This window comes from Heptranchias perlo, chromosome 22, assembly GCF_035084215.1.
Source record: "Heptranchias perlo isolate sHepPer1 chromosome 22, sHepPer1.hap1, whole genome shotgun sequence".
In the NCBI taxonomy this organism is placed as follows: Eukaryota; Metazoa; Chordata; class Chondrichthyes; order Hexanchiformes; family Hexanchidae; genus Heptranchias; species Heptranchias perlo.
Genome location: NC_090346.1, coordinates 31,522,364 through 31,540,879, shown reverse-complemented (window position 1 = coordinate 31,540,879; position 18,516 = coordinate 31,522,364). Strand labels below are relative to the sequence as shown.

General features: G+C 40.7%; 2 protein-coding genes across 8 annotated transcripts in view; both read left to right on the top strand.

Moving 5' to 3' along the window:
- The window catches only part of LOC137340624 (centriolar coiled-coil protein of 110 kDa-like), a 59,029-nt gene extending 56,991 nt beyond the window's left edge, over positions 1 to 2,038 (top strand). For all 6 annotated transcript variants that reach the window (XM_068003202.1, XM_068003200.1, XM_068003199.1 and 3 more), the window contains one exon: positions 1,181 to 2,038. In XM_068003202.1, coding sequence (XP_067859303.1) covers positions 1,181 to 1,233 — 53 coding nt within the window. In that variant the 3' untranslated portion in view covers positions 1,234 to 2,038. The remainder of the gene's footprint in view (positions 1 to 1,180) is intronic.
- Positions 2,039 to 8,829: 6,791 nt separating this feature from the next.
- Positions 8,830 to 18,516, top strand: part of vps35l (VPS35 endosomal protein sorting factor like) — a 113,161-nt gene continuing 103,474 nt past the window's right edge. For both annotated transcript variants that reach the window (XM_068003192.1, XM_068003191.1), the window contains exon 1: positions 8,830 to 8,910. In XM_068003192.1, the coding sequence (XP_067859293.1) occupies positions 8,894 to 8,910 (17 nt within the window). In that variant the 5' untranslated portion in view covers positions 8,830 to 8,893. The remainder of the gene's footprint in view (positions 8,911 to 18,516) is intronic.

The window sequence follows — 18,516 nt, the reverse complement described above, 5'->3', positions numbered from 1 at the left end:
TTTATGTGTACTGTGGGCTGAGGGAGATCACGTGGCTCATATACCATTGCAATGATACTATCTTTTGAGGGAAACATTTCCTTTTGTGAAAGTAATGGCCTATTCATTTGTATGTGGAAGTAAACTGTAGTCAAAGAAATAGATTGTTCAAATTTAACTATTGACTTTTACACTTCCTTGCCAAATTTAAAATTGCTATATGTTGATTATTGGCTAACACCGTAATGCTGCATTAATTTTGATCTCTCAAAATGTTTTTCAATTACAAAACTGATGCTGAGTCAAAATATTGTGATCAGCCTCTGATCCCTTCATTAGTGAGCTACACAAAATAAAAATCAGAAGCATCTCAGCCAGTGAAATGCTGCAGTATCAGAGTTTTGCAGGCCTGTAACACTGAACCTGTTTTCTTGGTATCTTGCTGCTGCACTGATTTGAGTATGTAATGGTTCGCAGAATTGCTGCTTGCAAAATAAATTAGCTCTTTAATACTTCCATTAGCTTCTTGTTGATGAGAGACAGTATTTTATTTTGTTAATGAGGAAACATATGAAGGCCTGTAACAACTCAATGGTACTTCTGCACTTCACTGGCCAAAATGCTTCTGACTTTCATTTTGTGCAGTGCACTAATGAAGGAACCACAAGCTAATTACAAGCTGTGAAGTCAATAGCTAAAGAACATAAAAAAAATGATTTTGTGAGATCAAAACTGACACAGCATTGTGTTGTCAGCTGGTAATCAACATGTAAACATTCTAACTTTTGCAAGGTGGTGTGAAAGGGAGGAAATTATTTTAGTTTCCACTAAATTTTTAGAGATGATTCGACTTTTTTTTAAAAAAAGTGCAGAGCATAGCAAAATGCTCTGTAGGATTCCTCTGACCCTAAAAGTTTATATTTTATTTTGATGGACGAGTGAATTTATCAGTGTCATTCAGTGGTTATGATGCTATATGTAAAATGACAGTTTTGCAGCCTGCAATTCTGGCTGCTATACCATAATACAGACCAAACTGAACATTTCGCAGTCCTGATCCCTCAAAGGGGTGTGAATATAATTATTGTTTGTTTATCTCTAGTTTCCACTAAATACCTTTCTCTTTCTCCTAACTTAATCAGCAGAGCTTCAAGAATTCACTTGTTTATTAAAATACTTAACATTTTTGTAATTTTTAAAGGAGTATGCCCAGGAAGAGTACTGAAAACAAAATCAAGCGTTACGACACTCTGAGGAAACAGCACTCAATAGGATGAACGGTGCTGCATAGTTGCTTGACCTTTGAACAGAACAGCCTTTCGATTAAAAACTACTAAAATAATATTGTTATAGGCCATTTCATTTAATTGAAGAAATTTTGCAAGTGTCAAACTTTCTAAATTCTTGTATTGTATAAATATTAACAATTCTATACCTTACAAACTGAAAAGGGCATGCACTCCCAGAAGCACATCAAAGTGGATCTGTTAACAACTGAGTAGATTAATTTTTCCTTCTTGCACTGATTTATATAGTATGTGTCTGATGAGGAACTGTTATTAGAAATAGTAGCAGTTAGTATCTTAAATATATTTAGTATTCTGTATTATTGGCTGTAAACTAAATGTAGAATGGTACTGTTAATGCTAACTCAATGTATAAAATACAGCTATTACAGTAGGACTATAGATTTTCTCTTGGAATGTATAACTGCAGTTAAATGTTAACTTTCAGTTTAGTTCTGCTGTAAAATGTGCGTACTAACTTTATCTTAAACAGTCAAAGCATGCAATTCTTCAATTTTTCTGAGATTTTTGTGTTGCTGCAGTTTCTTAAACATTGTTATGCATTAACGCCATAAAGATTAAAAAGGGCCTTCAGTTCAACGGGTACCATTTTCCAGTCAGTGTAAATGCAGTTTTCTTGGTTATGTAAATAACCTTATTTTATGTTAAAATGTCATTACCTTTTGTGCCAATAATTTATTTTTATAAGGTTTTAATTATGTATTTATGTTGATGTGCATGTTGCAAAATAAACTGTTCAACCATTATTTGCATTTCTGGAAGTGTGTCTCATACCTTTTGTACTCGAGAATACTTGCTGTAAATATTTTGAGAAATATCCAAATATTTCTGTCAAACTGAGCTGATATTTCTGTTTGGATATCACCATTAACATGCACATATAGGCAACATTTATTATCATTTCAAAAAAAAATTGAACTTCAAGCAAAAGGTGCATTTTTTGTGCAGGTTGTTTGAGCTGCAGCTTTTGAGGGTTTGCCCGAAAGTGTTATTTTGGTAGCTGAACTATTAGACCTGGATTTGATGGCATTTAACAAATTAATAATTATATCTCAGCGTGTTTCATTGGAAAAAGCACCATTGTACTGAATCGTACGGACAAGAGGATCCTAGGTTCACTTCCGAGTTTATGCAGTTTAGATGTTGTTGTTGCCCTAGCCTCGAGAGGGGGAAAAAAATCAGCCAGGGTTTCTACTCCCAAATGCCATCTCCTACTGGAGAGTGCAGATGTCAGATAAGGACAAGGTCAGACTTGGTTGCAATGCCCTATGTGATTGAACAGCCTGTGGCATTTGTTGACATGAAGATTGGCCAATTGGGAGGTACAAAGGCTGCTCGTACTTATGGAGCTGTACCATATTAAGAATTGGTGCCCTCAGAAGAGGAAAACGAGCAAATTGGGAGGAAAATAAACTTAATAGTGAAGACTAGGTTTTATGTCCAGGCTTGACAGCTAAAGAATTGCTACTTGTATCCATTTTGTCAACTATTGAGAACTTCAAAAAGGAGGAAATATTCCTGTTAGAAATTACAATTGGTTTTATTTGCACAATTTTCAAGCAAAACCCTGGTGCTCGCACTGGCAACACATATACTAAAATTGGAGCTATAGAGATTAGCAACAACCCTGTTGAAATAAAAATCTTTAGCCTCATCTCTTGACATTGTATCTAAATTGTGAACCAAGTAATTAACGAATACTTACTAGATTTTGTTTTCTACTTTATTGTAATAACTCGTCACCTTTTTTATTTGTGGCCAGCGTCATAGAGCACTCTGTTTCCCCCATTTCATCATCCAAATAGTAGTGGCACACTCCACATTGTATCTAGGGATTGGTCTGACTTTAGACATTTCCCATTTCCCCCCTCCCCCCTCTATTTTGTACCTCTGTGTCTGGAATGTTCTTGTGTCTTGCTATATTTATATTCTGATACCAGATGTTCCTCACAACAAACATTAAGTTTTCTTCTTAGGTGTTGATTAGCAGTTTTTAATTAAAAATGACTAAGCTCTTGGCCATGAGTGGTGTGTTTATTATGAAACTCATTCAAATACTGTACCTCCATTTATCCAGAATACTTGGTTAAAATAAGTCTACCTTTCATAAAGAGATCAGCATGGATTACAAATTCCCAGCTTAGTGCAGTTGGCAGTAATCTCGCCTCTGAATCAGGGCTTCAAGCCCTAGTCCAGGTCTTGAATACATGTTCTTGACCAGAAGTATCCAATTTTCATGAGCAGGGGGCAGACCCACCTGTCACAACCATTGAGTAGGCCACATATGATTAAAATTCTTTTGGGGTCAAGTGGATCACAATCCAACATCATGTCCAACACAATCACTTTCTTTTCTGATAAATAGTTACATATGTCTATTAGACAAACATTTGCACGAAATTTTGCATTCTTTATCTGGGTTTTATTTTGTTGTAAATATTATCATTTGCTATACAGCACCACTGTTTAGTTTATCAATGTGGGATCTGGGCTTCTCCCTTGGTAGGTCTGTATACTTCAGAAAAGAGTAGATGCAGGCAATTTGATTGTGGTTAATCAAATAATGAAGGGACTAGATTGTGTATGTGGACCAATTATTTCGACTGGATAGGCTACGGAGGACCAGGGGTCATGCTTATAAGTTAAGTAAGGGCAGAAATAAGTTGGATGTTAGGCGGTTCTTCTTTTCACACACAATAGTGGATCTGTGGAACAGGTTACCAGCCATTGTGAATGCTAATTTACTATACTCCTTCAAGAGAGCTGGACCTATTTCTGGCTGGGCAGAAGTCATGTCATACAAGAGGAGATACCCTGTAATATAAATCAACGTCACTATGATCTGGACCAGTTTTGATCGCCTGAAGGGGTTGGCGAAGAATTTTCTAGATACTCCCTAATTGGCCTGGGTTTTTATCTGCTTTTTCGCCTCTGCCAGAGATGCCATGGCTCTGAGTGTGTAGGGAGTGTCTATCATGATGCATAAGGCATCACAACTATATGGGACAGGCTAGATGAACCAGTGGGTCTTTTTCTGTCAATTCTGATAAATAATGAACAAAAAAAATCTCCTACCAAGCCTCTTATCCAGCTCTGGAGATCATTTTGAAACAAAACCTTGAAAATTAGACAAAACTGAGAAAATCATCTGTTGTAGGCCATGTACATCCAAATATGGCAATTAACTTTATTCTCTATGTCAGAATTAAATAGTATCATAGTAGGTACAGCACAGGAGGCCATTTGGCCCATCGTTCCTGTGCCGGCTCGATGAAAGAGCTATCCAATTAGTCCCATTCCCCTGCTCTTTCCCCATAACCCTGTAAATGTTCTCCCTTCAAGTATTTGTCCAATTCCCTTTTGAAAGTTACTATTGAATCTGCTTCCACCACCCTTTCAGGCAGTGCATTCCAGATTATTACAACTCACTGCGTAAAAAAAAATGTTTCTTCATGTCGCCTCTGGCTCTTTTGCTGATCACCCTCATCAACTCTCTCCGTTACTTCCTCAAAGAACACAATCAGGTTAGTCAAACATGATTTTCCTTTAACAAATCTATGCTGACATTCATTTATTAGCCCATATTTTTCCAAGTGCCAATTTTGTCCCTGATTATTGTCTCTAAAAAAGTTTCCCCACCACTGACGTTAGGCTGACTGGCCTGTAATTGCCCTCTCCCCTTTTTTGAACAGGGGTGTAACATTTGCAATCCTCCAGTCCTCCAGCACCATCCCCATATCTAAGAAGGATTGGAAGATTGTGGCCAGAGCCTCTGCAATTTCCACCCTTGCTCCCCTCAGTAAACTTGAAGCATCCCATCTATACTGGGTGACTTTTCTACTTTGAGTACTGCCAATCTTTTAAGTACTTCCTCTTTATTTTTAGCCTATCCAATATCGCTACTACCTCCCCATTTACTGCTACAATGGCAGCATCCTCTTCTCTAGTGAAGACTGTATTCATTTAGTGCCTCAGCCATGCCCTCTGCACCCACAAGATCTTTTTTGTCCTAATCGGTCCCATACTTCCTTTGACCACCCTTTTACTGTTTATATGTTTTTAAAAGACTTTTGGGTTCCCTTTTATGTTAGAAACATAGAAAATAGGAGCAGGAGCAGGAGCAGGAGTAGGCCGTTCAGCCCTTCGAGCCTGCTCCGCCATTCAATATGATCGTGGCTGATCCTCTATCTCAATACAATATTTCCGCTCTCTCCCCATACCCCTTGATGCCTTTTGTGTCTAGAAATCTATCTAGCTCCTTCTTAAATATATTCAGTGACTTGGCCTCCACAGCCTTCTGTCGTAGAGAATTCCACAGGTTCACCAACCTCTGAGTGAAGAAATTTCTCCTTATCTCAGTCTTAAATGTCCTACCCTGTATACTGAGATTGTGACAACCTCGTTCTGGACCCCCCAGCCAGGAGAAACATCCTCCCTGCATCCGTTTTGTCTAGCCCTGTCAGTATTTTATATGTTTCAATGAGATCCCCTCTCATTCTTCTAAACCCGAGTGAATACAGGCTGAGTCAACCCAATCTCTCCGCATATGATAGTCCTGCCATCCCAGGAATCAGTCTGGTGGACCTTCACTTCACTCCCTCTATGGCAAATATATCCTTTCTTAGGTAAGGAGACCAAAACTGCACACAATACTCCAGGTGTGCTCTCACCAAAGCCCTGTATAACTGCAGAAGGACATCCTTGCTCCTGTACTCAAATCCTCTTGCAATGAAGGCCAACATACCATTTGCCTTCCGAACTGCTTGCTGGACCTGCATGTTTGCTTTCAATGACTGCTGTACAAGGACACCCAGGTCCCTTTGCACATTAACATTTCCCAATTTCCCAGCACTGTGGGAGGACCGTCACCACACGGACTGCAGTGGTTCAAGAAGACGGCTCACCACCACCTTCTCAAGGGCAATTAGGGATGGGCAATAAATGCTGGCCTCGCCAGCGACGCCCACATCCCGTGAACGAATAAAAAAAAACATTTCCCAATCTGTCACCGTTTAAATAATGCTCCGCCTTTCTGTTTTTCCTTCTGAAGTAGATAACTTCACATTTATCCACATTATACTACATCTGCCATGTATTTGCCCAATCACTCAACTTGTCTAAATCACCTTGAAGCCTCTTTGCATCCTCATGATCCCACCTAGTTTTGTGTCATCAGCAAACTTGGAAATATTACATTTGGTTCTCTCATCCAAATCATTGATATATATTGTGAATAGCTGGGGCCCGAGCACTGATCCCTGCGGTACCCCACTAGTCACTGCCTGCCACCCTGAAAAAGACCCATTTATTCCTACTCTCTGTTTCCTATCTGTTAACCAATTTTCAATCCATGCCAGTATATTACCACCAATCCCATGTGCTTTAATTTTGCACACTAACCTCTTATGTGGGACTTTATCAACGGCCTTCTGAAAATCCAAATAAACCACGTCCACTGGTTCTCCCTTATCTATTCTACCAGCTACATCCTCAAAAAATTCCAGTAGGTTTGTCAAACATGATTTCCCTTTCATAAATCCATGTTGATTTTGTCTAATCCCATTGATATTTTCTAAGTGTCCTGTTATCACATCCTTGAAAATAGACTCTAGCATTTTCCCTACCACTGATGTTAGGCTAACGGTCTGTAGTTGCCTGTTTTTTCTCTCCCTCCTTTTTAAAATAGTGCCACTAATCTACTCTCATACTATCTCTTGGCCCCTCTTATTCCCTTTTTTATATCTCCTCTGTACTTTCTGTATTGAACCTGCTTCTCTACTGTATTATGAACCTTACATTTTAATCTCTATATCTTTAGTCATCCAGTGAGCTCTGGCTTTGGATGCCCTTCCTTTCCCCCTTGTAGGGATGTGTTTACTCTGTACCTGAACCAACTCCCCCTTAAAGGCCTCCCATTGTTCAATTACTGTTTTGCCTACCAATTTTTGATTCCGATCCACCTGGGCAAGAAATAACTTCAGCATACAGCAGAGATGGAAAAAGAACACACTGCCACACACACTCTACGTGTTGAATGATCAATGAAAAGCGATAATTGACTTGGTGGAAGTAGTGTTTTTATAAATTTCCCTTGAAATTTGACTCAAAACAGAATAAAACCAGGTGAAGCGGTTGCATTTGAAAACAAATTTTGAAATCTCTGCATTTCATTCGTATTTAAACCAAAAACAGAAAAAAATTATGAGAAATTAAGAACCCAAAAGAGTCCACGCCAGAAATACAAAAATAAAAAAAATCTCACATTCAAAACAAATGAGGCCTTGAAGTTTTGACAGAAGAATTCTCTAGCAAGACTGAAATAGCTGTATTTCAATAAATGAGGTAGAGGAGCAAAGGGATCTTGGGGTACAGATACACAAATCAGTAAAAGTAGTGATGCAGGTTAATAAGACCATAAAAAAGCCAAACCCGGCACTGGGGTTCATTTCTGAAGGGATAGAATTGAAAAGAAAGCAAAATACTGCGGATGCTGGCAATCTGAAATAAAAACAGAAAATGCTGGAAAAGCTCAGCAAGTGAGGCAGCATCTGTGGAGAAAGAAACAGAGTTAACGTTTCAGGTCTAAGACCTTTCATCAGAACTAGAAGATGTTAAAAGAGTTAAAGTTTTTAAGCAAGTACAGGGCCAGGGAAAGGGGGAGGGGAGGGGAGGAAAGAACAAAAGGGAAGGTCTGTGAGAGGGTAGAGGGAAAGAGTGATTAAATGACAAAAGCGATGATGGTGCAAGGCGAAGAGGGTGGTAATGGGACAGGTTAAGAAACAAAAGATCAGTCTAGAGTAGCTGCGAATGGCAACAGCAGAACCATTACTAGCACTTGCTGTCCGAAGAAATGGGAGCAGTGGTTGGGATCTGAAGCTATGGAAATCAATGTTGAGTCCGGAAGGTTGTAAAGTGCCTAAATGAAAGAGGAGGTGCTGTTCCTCGAGCTTACGTTGAGCTGCATTGGAACAGTGTAAGAGGCTGAGGACAGAGAGGTCAGAGTGGGAGTGGGACTGGGAATTAAAATGGCAAGCGACCGGCAGGTTGGGGTCACGCTTGCGGACAGAGCGGAGGTGTTCAGCAAAGCGATCACCCAGTCTGCGTTTGATCTCCCCAATGTGAGCAGCGAGTACAGTATACTAAATCAAAAGTACAAGTATTTCACCTGGAAGGAGTGTTCGGGGCCCTGGACAGTGGGAAGGGAGGAGGTGAAGGGGCAGGTGTTGCATCTCCTGCGCTCACACGGAGAGCGGGTGTTGGGGGTGATGGAAGAGTGGACCAGGATGTCGCGGAGGGTGCGGTCCCTTCGGAATGCTGAAAGGGGAGGGGTGGGGAAGATGTGTTTGGTGGTGGGATTGCACTGGAGGTGGTGGAGGATTAAACATTGAATGTGGGCTGGAAGGTGAGGGCAGAAGTGAGGGAAATAAGACGGACACGGTGGAGTCCGCTGTAGTTGACGGGGCCCTCAGCCGTTCCCAGAATGCACGTTCTGACGTACAAGAGCGGGGCGGGTCGGTCTCTGCCCCGCACAAATATGGCGCTTCCGACAACAATCGCGGTGCGAGAGTTCAGTAGTGGGCGTGGTGTAGAGGCACGTGACATGGAAGATGGCCTCTGTGCAGTGGTAAGAAGCGTTTACAGCTGATTGAAACTTTTTATTCTAAACAGTAACCCATTTGTGAAAGTCTCTACTTTTTTTTTAAACCTGTCTGCGTTTACATTATCATTTCAGTAATGTATTTTCATGTCCGAAAATACATTACTGGAGGTTCCAAATCAATGACGGCACTGCAAACTGAATAAGTACAGAGCTCTGCCTGCCTGGTTTTATAAAACCATCGTTTTAATGCGCTTAATTTGTTGTTTTCAATGGAAGATCCTGGGGTCAGTTTTCTTCCTTTTTATTTTGCCTTGTTTTCCTTGCAGTGGTCAGGCAATGTTGAAATAAAATTTAAAACGGAAAATTCCAGAAGTGCAGTTAGCTGGCAAAGAGAAAAGACAAAATAGCGTTTTAGACGTCAGAAAATAAATGTAAATATAATTATTTTTTAAACGTTGCAATTTATTATACCCACAAGTATTGATAAGTGCAAATACTCCTGTGCTCCGATTTTGGGGATGTCAACCTTAAATTTTTACCACTATTGCAAAGCCACTGTTGTTGACTTTGTCTCTTCCCAAAATTATAAGATAAACATCTTGTGATGGATTACATGATGGATTAGTTTCATTCTATTCAGATTATGCCATAAAAAGTGAAAGGTTTATAGCTATTCTCTGAATCTCACGGTTATTTTTCCATATTGGAGGAGTTAACATCAGTATAGACATAGTCATTGTGTGTATGTTCAGCTAGTGTGCTGTTGACTTGGAAACTTCTCCAAGCCAGGACCCCAGTAATATCATCAGTCTTCATTGTTTAAAAGAAAAATAACTTTTAATCTATTTAAATCGAAGGAAAGGAAAATAATGCTTAGCTAATTTTTAATGGCTTGATTTTAGAAGAGATCTTGCTGCTGACATCCTTCCCAGGATGGGTGTCACAATTTTTGGGTTTTACACTAGATATTCTCTTGGGTTCAGCATCACTGGTTATTCTTGTTAGGAGACCTATGATCTGAAGTATATTTTTGCACTGCTCACTATCTAATTAAACAGTAGTAATAGCCCGAGGATTGTAATAGAAAAGCCTTCTGCTGTATATGGCTACTGAAATATGGTACATGCATTCTCCTTTCCTTATGGTGTCAGCCTTGGCTCAGTGGTAGCACTCTTGCCTCTGAGTCAGAAGATTGTAGGTTCAAGCCCCATTCCAGAGATTTGAGGACATAATCTAGACTGACACTCCAGTAAAATACTTAGGGAGTGCTGTACTGTTGGAGATGCCATCTTTCAAATGACATGTAAAACTGAGTATGCTCCTTGGTGAGGATGTAAAAGATCCCACAGCACTATTAGAAGAACAGTGGGGAGTTCTCCCAGTGTCTTGGCCAGCATTTATCCCTCATCAACAATTAAACAGATAATGAGGTCATTTATTTCATTGCTGTATGTGGGACCTTGCTCTGTGCAAATTTTTTGCTGTGTTTCCTATATTACAACAAAGACTACACTTCAGAAGTACTTAATTGGCTGTAAAGTGATTTGGGATGTCCTGGGGTTGTGAAAGATGCTATATAAATGCATGTTCTTTCTCTTATGCAAGGTGACTGAAAGCCCTCTTAGCGAGATGAGGCACAAGGTCTACACCAGGTGCTGGTTTCACATTTTTAAAAATGAGGGTACAGCACACTCTGTTTCTGGGGGAGATGAGAAATACAATCCTACCACATGATAGGTTTGGCCCACCAAACATTCAATCAAAGTGATCACAGTGATTGAATGCCCCTCCATGAGAGAATTTCTCCTGCATTTCCTATTTTCATTTACTGTCCTTAATTTGTAAATATGACTGCTTGTGCTTAAAATCTGTCCATGTCAGGAAAGCTTACTTGGATTCAATTTGTCCCAACCTTTCATAATTTTAAACACTTCTATCATATCCCCTCTAAATCTTCTCTTTTGAAGAGAGAGAAAACCCAGGGCAGTCAACTTTTCCTCATACATCATTCCCTTAAGTTCTGGGATCAACTGTGTAGCCCTTCTCTGTACACGCTCCAATAACTGAATATCCTTTTTGAAATAAGGAGAACAAGATTGCACGCAGTACTCTAGATGTGGTCTTTATGGCTCACCTGCCCATTGTTAACCAGATGAGCTAGAGGACTACTTATAGTTTCATTTTTAAAGTTTAAAAAAAAAATTACATAGAGCTGTGTTCAGACATTACCTTACTACTTGTTTATGTGCTTAGTCATCTGAAAGAATCAAAAACTATCCAGCTAAGGGATAGCAGAAACAGCACCTAGTAATTGTCAAAAATGGCTTAAAAAGTAAGATACTAAAGAAAGAACCTATCCTGTGGACAACTTTTAGAGGGGAGTGATTTACCAAAGAATAGGAGAAGCAGACAGCAGTGAATACTTCAAATTCAGCGGTTTAGGATGATCAATTCAGAATGTACTTGTAGAAAAGACAAATAAAGGCCCTATATTGGAGGGGGTAGGTCCCATCAAAATCCACAACCTTGTAGTAGAACCATGTAATCTGAGTTCAAAGAGGAAGGAGCATTTGAGATCAGAGTATTTTCGAAATGGTGAGAAGGTAGGAACTGTGGAGGAGCAAAAAGATTTAGGGGTCCAAGCATAGAAATCACTAAAAGCTAGTGGACAGGGACAAAAAATAATTTAAAAAGGCTAATGGAATTTTGGCCTTTATCTCAAGGGGGCTGGACTACAAAGGGGTGGAAGTTATGTTACAGTTATATAATGCCCTTATTGGGCCCCATTTAGAGTACTTTGTTCTGTTCTGGGCACTGGACCTCAGGATGGATATATTGGCCTTAGAGGGGGTGCAGAGAAGATTCACCAGAATGATGCCGGGGCTAAAATGGTTAAATTATGAGGACAGGTTGCATACCCTAGGCTTGTATTCCCTTGAGTACAGAAGATTAAGGGGTGATCTAATTGAGGTGTTTGAGATGATTTAAAGGAGTTGATAGTTTTTCTCTATCTACCCTATTTCCTCTGGTGGGGGAGTCCTGAACATGGGGGCATAGCCTTAACATTAGAGCTAGGCCATTTAGGGGTGATGTCAGGAAGCAGGCCTTCAACGGTAGTGGAAATCTGGAAAACGCACATTCCCAAAAAGCTGTTGAGGCTAATCAATTGAAAAGTTCAAAACTGAGTTTGATAAATTTTTATTAGACAAGAGTATTAAGGGTTATGAAACCAAGGTGGGTAGATGGAGTTAAGAATCAGATCAGCCATGATCTAATTGAATGGCGAAACAAGCTCGAGGGGCTGAATGGCCTACTCCTGCTCCTCTGTTCCTAGACAAACAAGAATTTAAAATGGAGAAAAAGGAAGAAATGAAAATGTAGAAGGAAAAATGGGGAACTCAGCAGACTATGTGGCTCAGATCTGCTTCCTTCCACTTTGTGGTGCTTGATCATACTGTGTGGGGGTGCTCCCATATTCAATGCACTCAAGTAATTTACTATTGAAATGTGAGGGGCATCGCTGGCCAATATCTTTTCACCCTAGTGCAGGGATGCTGCGGCCAATTGTAGTGTCCCACTGCTGCCCTGGCTGAGATGAACTAACCAGCAGGGTCTGCAAATTTAAATTTTGGGTCTTAGTCTGTATGGGCCAGCTATGCATTTTTTATGTTAGCTGAGCCCATTGGTGAAGCTGCTTGTTTTTAGCCCAGCTTTCTTTTATTTTGGGACTTCAACAGCGTTCATTGTTGAACAAGCTAATTGAGCTATAGCTATTGTCCCACTTTCATTATAAATTAAAAGTGACCAGTTGAAGGTAGTATTAGCAAATTCTCAAGTTGACAGCACAGTTCTCCATTGTAGTTCTTCAGCCTTCCCTGGTCCACCTAGTGGTTGAAATCATGCACCGCCCTAATATAGTGCAAATGCCAATCCAGTGATCTGTTGATCTTCCTGCTGTTTCAGGTGTAATATGTGTATTTTGGGCCGTCTTGGCTTAGTGGGCATGGGCCTGCTAACAAGTTGGCAGGCTTGTGTAGAGGGTACATAGCAATGGGAAAAGTCACAGTGCTGCATTAGAGCAGTATTGTCCAATAGAAGTTGCTGATTAGCCACAGATGTGGCTATGGCAACACTGTTTTAGCCACACGCACTTATTTTAGTGGAAAACACCTTTCATGCACACAATACAGGTAAATGTACTTCACTTGTATATTTATTTAACAAACATCTATCACCCTTCAGTAACTAAGGAAATAAAGCACTCGCAATTATCAAAAAACATTTGCACACTCTGCCTTTCGCCATACTATTTTACCTACAAATGCACAAAAAGATTAAAGTACACCTGCATACGTTGTGCGAATGAGCATTGCAATCACATACCCAACGTTGTCTGTTACTTGTTTTTTATTTTCTAATCAGAAATGCATTAGCCACATCTGGGCTCCCAGTTATGTGGAGAAGCTGGGGTTGTGCTCCTTAGAGCAGAGAAGGTTGTGAGGAGATTTGATGGTGGTATTCAAAATCATGAAGGGTCTAGACAGAGTAGATAGAGAGAAACTGTTCCCATTGGTGGAAGGGTCAAGAACCAGAGGATGTAGATTTAAGGTGATTGGCAAAAGAACCAAAGGTGACATGAGGAAAAACGTTCTTGCACAGTGAGTGGTTGTGATCTGGAATGCACTGCCTGAGGGGGTGGTGGAGGCAGATTCAATCGTGCCTTTCAAAAGAGAATTGGATAAGTACTTGGGGAAAAAATTTGCAGGGCTACGGGGACAGGGCGGTGGTGTGGGACCAGCTGGATTGCTCTTGCAGAAAGCCGGCACAGACTCGACAGGCCGAATGGCCTCCTGTGCTGTAGCCATTCTATGATCAGGTTTGACAACACTATTGTAATTGGATGTAAGAGAACAAGAAGTTAGAAGGAGATAGATGAGATTCGGTAAGAGAAATAGAGAACTTGGATGATTGATATGGTACTTCTATATGAGATCTTACCAGACGTGATACAGTCTATTTGTTTCTTCCCACACCATTTTCTAGGGCTCAAAAATGCTTTCCATATGAGCGAGTAATTCACATGTACTTCCTACAATCAACATATTTGCTGCTCACAATGTGACCTCCATAGATTGGGTCATTGCTTTGCCAAGCATCTTTATTCTGTTGGCAAGGATGATCCTAAACTCCCTTGGTTTGTCACCCCCTTCCTCCTGCTGCCAGTCTGTCCTTTCCTTCTTTGACCTTCCACAGATTTCCAACCAAGCTCAATACAGATATCTGGAATAGAGTTTTGATTACTTCCTGGATATTCTGAAGCTCTTGGTCTAAACATTACTTTAGCAACTTCAGCTCTTTGCCATCTTCCCCCTATTTCCTGTCAGTTTTTCCTTGTTTGCTTTGCTTCCTTCTGTTTTGGAGCCTTTTGTCTTTCTATCACCTTTTACACCCTGGTTAAGATGACCATGGCAGCCAGCACTTTTTATATCTCCTTCCAATTTAAAAAAAACCTGCTGATGGGTTATTATGCTTCTTTCTATGAACACTTAATATATTTGATCCTGTTCCTTTTGTTTTGGCCAATTCTAAAAAGGAAGTCACCTGCTTCCCTTTTTCAGTACAGTTGTAGGATATCTAACTATCTTTTCTGTTTTCAGGTGCTGATGGACATATTGTGAAGCATTTTTAAAAAAAAGTTTGTAGACAGCCTGTATGCAAGTTTCTTACTCTAACCATGTGCTCATAAGATGCATGACACCATGAGGGTGCGCAAAGGTGACTAGTCCCCTGATTGTCCTAATCCCAGCTTGGTGCTTTTACCCTGACTGAGATTGGGAACTTGCTGTTTGTGGAATTGTGGTGTGAATTTTTATCTGTGGAGTAGCAGGTAATGCACTAACCTGCAACAATACTGACCTTTTCTATGTGAAGCCTTTACCTTCAACCTTGGTTTAACCATGGAAATCAAGACTGTTTCTGTCATGAGTCCAGACCACCATACCATGTGACATAGAACCACCAACCATCAGAAACTGTTGCTTGTCTTTGTCACACGTGCAGTTGCTCTTGGAGGCAAATTGCCACAGTTATACAACTAATGTACTGAATCCCAATCCATTTATGATTGTTTTATGTGACAAGTGTATTTACATTTATTTGAAGTAAACTGTATTCACGCAGTTGATATAATCTTGCTTTCATCTAGTTTGTTGGGTGGATTTTACAGTTATGACTGTTACTGCTTGCCATCTGTTAGTCAGTGACATTGGCCTTGCTAATTAATGCATTGCTTTCTGATGCAATTCGAGTTCTCAAGGACTCTAACTTTCCTTCATTGCTTTCTACACTTGCATATTATTTATTTAGGTAATTATTCTTATCAATCACAGTAATTAACCTTATGCACTGTAATTAAGCTATTTTTGTTTATCATAATTATATTTAACATTGAATTTTTTTGTGAATGGAGTAAAATCTGATTAATAAAATCTTTGTAATTCCACAGTTTTGTTCTATGCAATTTTAGCCCTGTTGTGTTTGTTCCAGCTCCAGACACAACATAACTGAACCAGAGGCATTACCTGTCTATTGCAATTGTCTGTTACAAATCTTGTTACTGACTTCCTTTTTCAGTTTGGATTCTTGCCTTTCCAGCTTGCACTTTTTGGGTACCTATTTCTGCCACCATGTCTCATTCCTTGTACTAGTGATCTCCTCTTAACAAGTGGAGGCACTTTTTGATGTGCCCCTGTGGAATTCACCGAGTCCACAATTTAGAACCATTTTTTTTGAGTTCCACAATTGATGACTTGGTGGTTTCGGTCTCTTCCTACTGCTGTTCCTCTGTACGATTATTCCCTGAAGCACACTCATTATTTAGGTAACTTGTTTATCCTGCCTCATGGGCTTCCCTCTGTTACTAATTTTCTGGCTCCCATTTGGTATTGTGTGCATTAAAACAGTTTTACTTTGATTTCTAACATTTCTATTTCAACTTTTATTCCTGTCCAGTTTTTTTAAACACTTTATTTTCTGTTCCAGCGTGCCCTTTTCCTTTTTTTCACAACGTGCTGATTGTCTCTATGCCTCTTCTGCCTGTCTTCCTGCTGCTGGTCAGACTCTTTATTTTCTATCTTGTTGTCTCATAATATTAGCACAATATGAGTAAAATATCTCTGGTCATGGTGGATATCTGTAAAAGCCTTTCATTCTACCCCACTGGGTAAACTATTTACAACAACTACTGTATTTGCAAATTTCAACTCCAGTGCTCTGAACTGTGGTGGCAGCTGCCAGGTCAGCATGTGAGCATAGGGGATTCACATGCTATAATTTGTAGTAACATTTCTGTTTCAAATGGTAGGTATTTACTTCACACTTGATGAGCATGAAAAGCAGCTCTTCCTTACTGGTTTAATGATGTGGAGATGCCGGTGATGGACTGGGGTTGACAATTGTAAACAATTTTACAACACCAAGTTATAGTCCAACAATTTTATTTTAAAATCCACAAGCTTTCGGAGGCTTCCTCCTTCCTCAGGTGAATGTGGAACTGAAATCCTCGAACCTATCACATTTATAAATCACAGAACAATGCCTGGTGATTACAGAGAGTTTTTTCAACTGCCCGTTGCCAAGGCAACCAAAGTGTTCAGACAGATAGGTGTTACCTACAGGCCCACCGAATATACAAACGGCCAGAACTAAAAAAACAGATGATGTGGAGATGCCAATTAAAAAAAGAGCGAGAGAGGTAGAAACATAGAAACATCCGGAAGGAAAAGACAGCAATTGACCCGTTATATTAAAAACAGATAACATTTGTTCGCTGGTGGGGTAACGTGTAGCGTGACATGAACCCAAGATCCCGGTTGAGGCCGTCCTCATGGGTGCGGAACTTGGCTATCAATTTCTGCTCGACGATTTTGCGTTGTCGAGTGTCTCGAAGGCCGCCTTGGAGTACGCTTACCCGAAGGTCGGTGGCTGAATGTCCTTGACTGCTGAAGTGTTCCCCGACTGGCCGTTTGTATATTCGGTGGGCCTGTCGGTAACACCTATCTGTCTGAACACTTTGGTTGCCTTGGCAACGGGCAGTTGAAAAGACTCTCTGTAATCACCAGGCATTGTTCTGTGATTTATAAATGCGATAGGTTCGAGGATTTCAGTTCCACATTCACCTGAGGAAGGAGGAAGCCTCCGAAAGCTTGTGGATTTTAAAATAAAATTGTTGGACTATAACTTGGTGTTGTAAAATTGTTTACAATTACTGGTTTAAAGTTGAATAATATGATTAGTGCCAAAACTGATGTAAACAGTCTGATTTGAATTCCAATCACTTCCTTCCCTGATAAAGCCACAGTTTAGGGTAGAGGTGAGTATAAATGCTAAGAAATTGCCTTCAGGTTTAATCATCTTGGTTTGAACTGAGTATATCTCCCAGTCAGTTTGTATAAGGGATTACTGCAGTTTGCTGTTCATTTGCTTTGATTGGATATGACTGGGAAGTAAGTGTTTTTTCTTTTTTGCATTATTTACATGCTGTAACATTTTTCAGCACAAAGGAAGATGCTAGTGGTTATTGGGAGCCAATCATCTCAGCCCCAGGACGTTGCTGCAGGAGTTCCTCAGGGCAGTGTCCTTGGCCCAAGCATCTTCAGCTGCTTTAACAATGACCTTCCCTCCATCATGAGGTCAGAAATGGGGATGATCGCTGATGATTGCACAGTGTTCAGTTCCATTCTTATCCCATCAGATAATGAAGCAGTCAATGCCCGCATGCAGCAAGACCTGGACAACGTCCAGGCTTGGGCTGATAAGTGGCAAGTAACATTCGCACCAGACAAATGCCAGGCAACGACCATCTCCATCAAGAGAGAGTCTAACCACCGCCCCTTGACATTCAACAGCGTTGTTATCGCCGAATCCCCCACCATCAACATCCTGGGGGTCACCATTGACCAGAAACTTAACTGGACCAGCCACATAAATATTGTGGCTACGAGAGCAGGTATTCTGCGGCGAGTGACTCACCTCCTGACTCCCCAAAGCCTCTCCACCATCTACAAGGCATAAGTCAGGAGTGTGTTGGAATACTCTTCACTTGCCTGGATGAGTACAGCTCCAACAACACTCAAGAAGCTTGACACCATCCAGGACAAAGCAGCCCGCTTGATTGGCACCCCATCCACCACCCTAAACATTCACTCCCTTCACCACCGGCGCACTGTGGCTGCAGTGTGTACCATCCACAGGATGCACTGCAGCAACTCACCAAGGCTCCTTCAACAGCACCTCCCAAACCCACGACCTTTACCACCTACAAGAAAAGGGCAGCTGGCACATGGGAACAGTACCACTTGCACGTTCCCCCTCCAAGTCACACACCATCCCAAAATATATCGCCGTTCCTTGTCGTCGCTGGGTCAAAATCCTGGAACTCCCTACCTAACAGCACTGTGGGAGAACCTGCAACACACTGACTGCAGCGGTTCAAGAAGGCGGCTCACCACCACCTTCTCTGCAATTAGGGATGGGCAATAAATACTGGCCTTGCTAGCGACGTCCCCATCCCATGAACGAATTTTTTTTTTAAAAAAAGTAACATTTTTCAGCAGAGCAGCTCACTTAGGG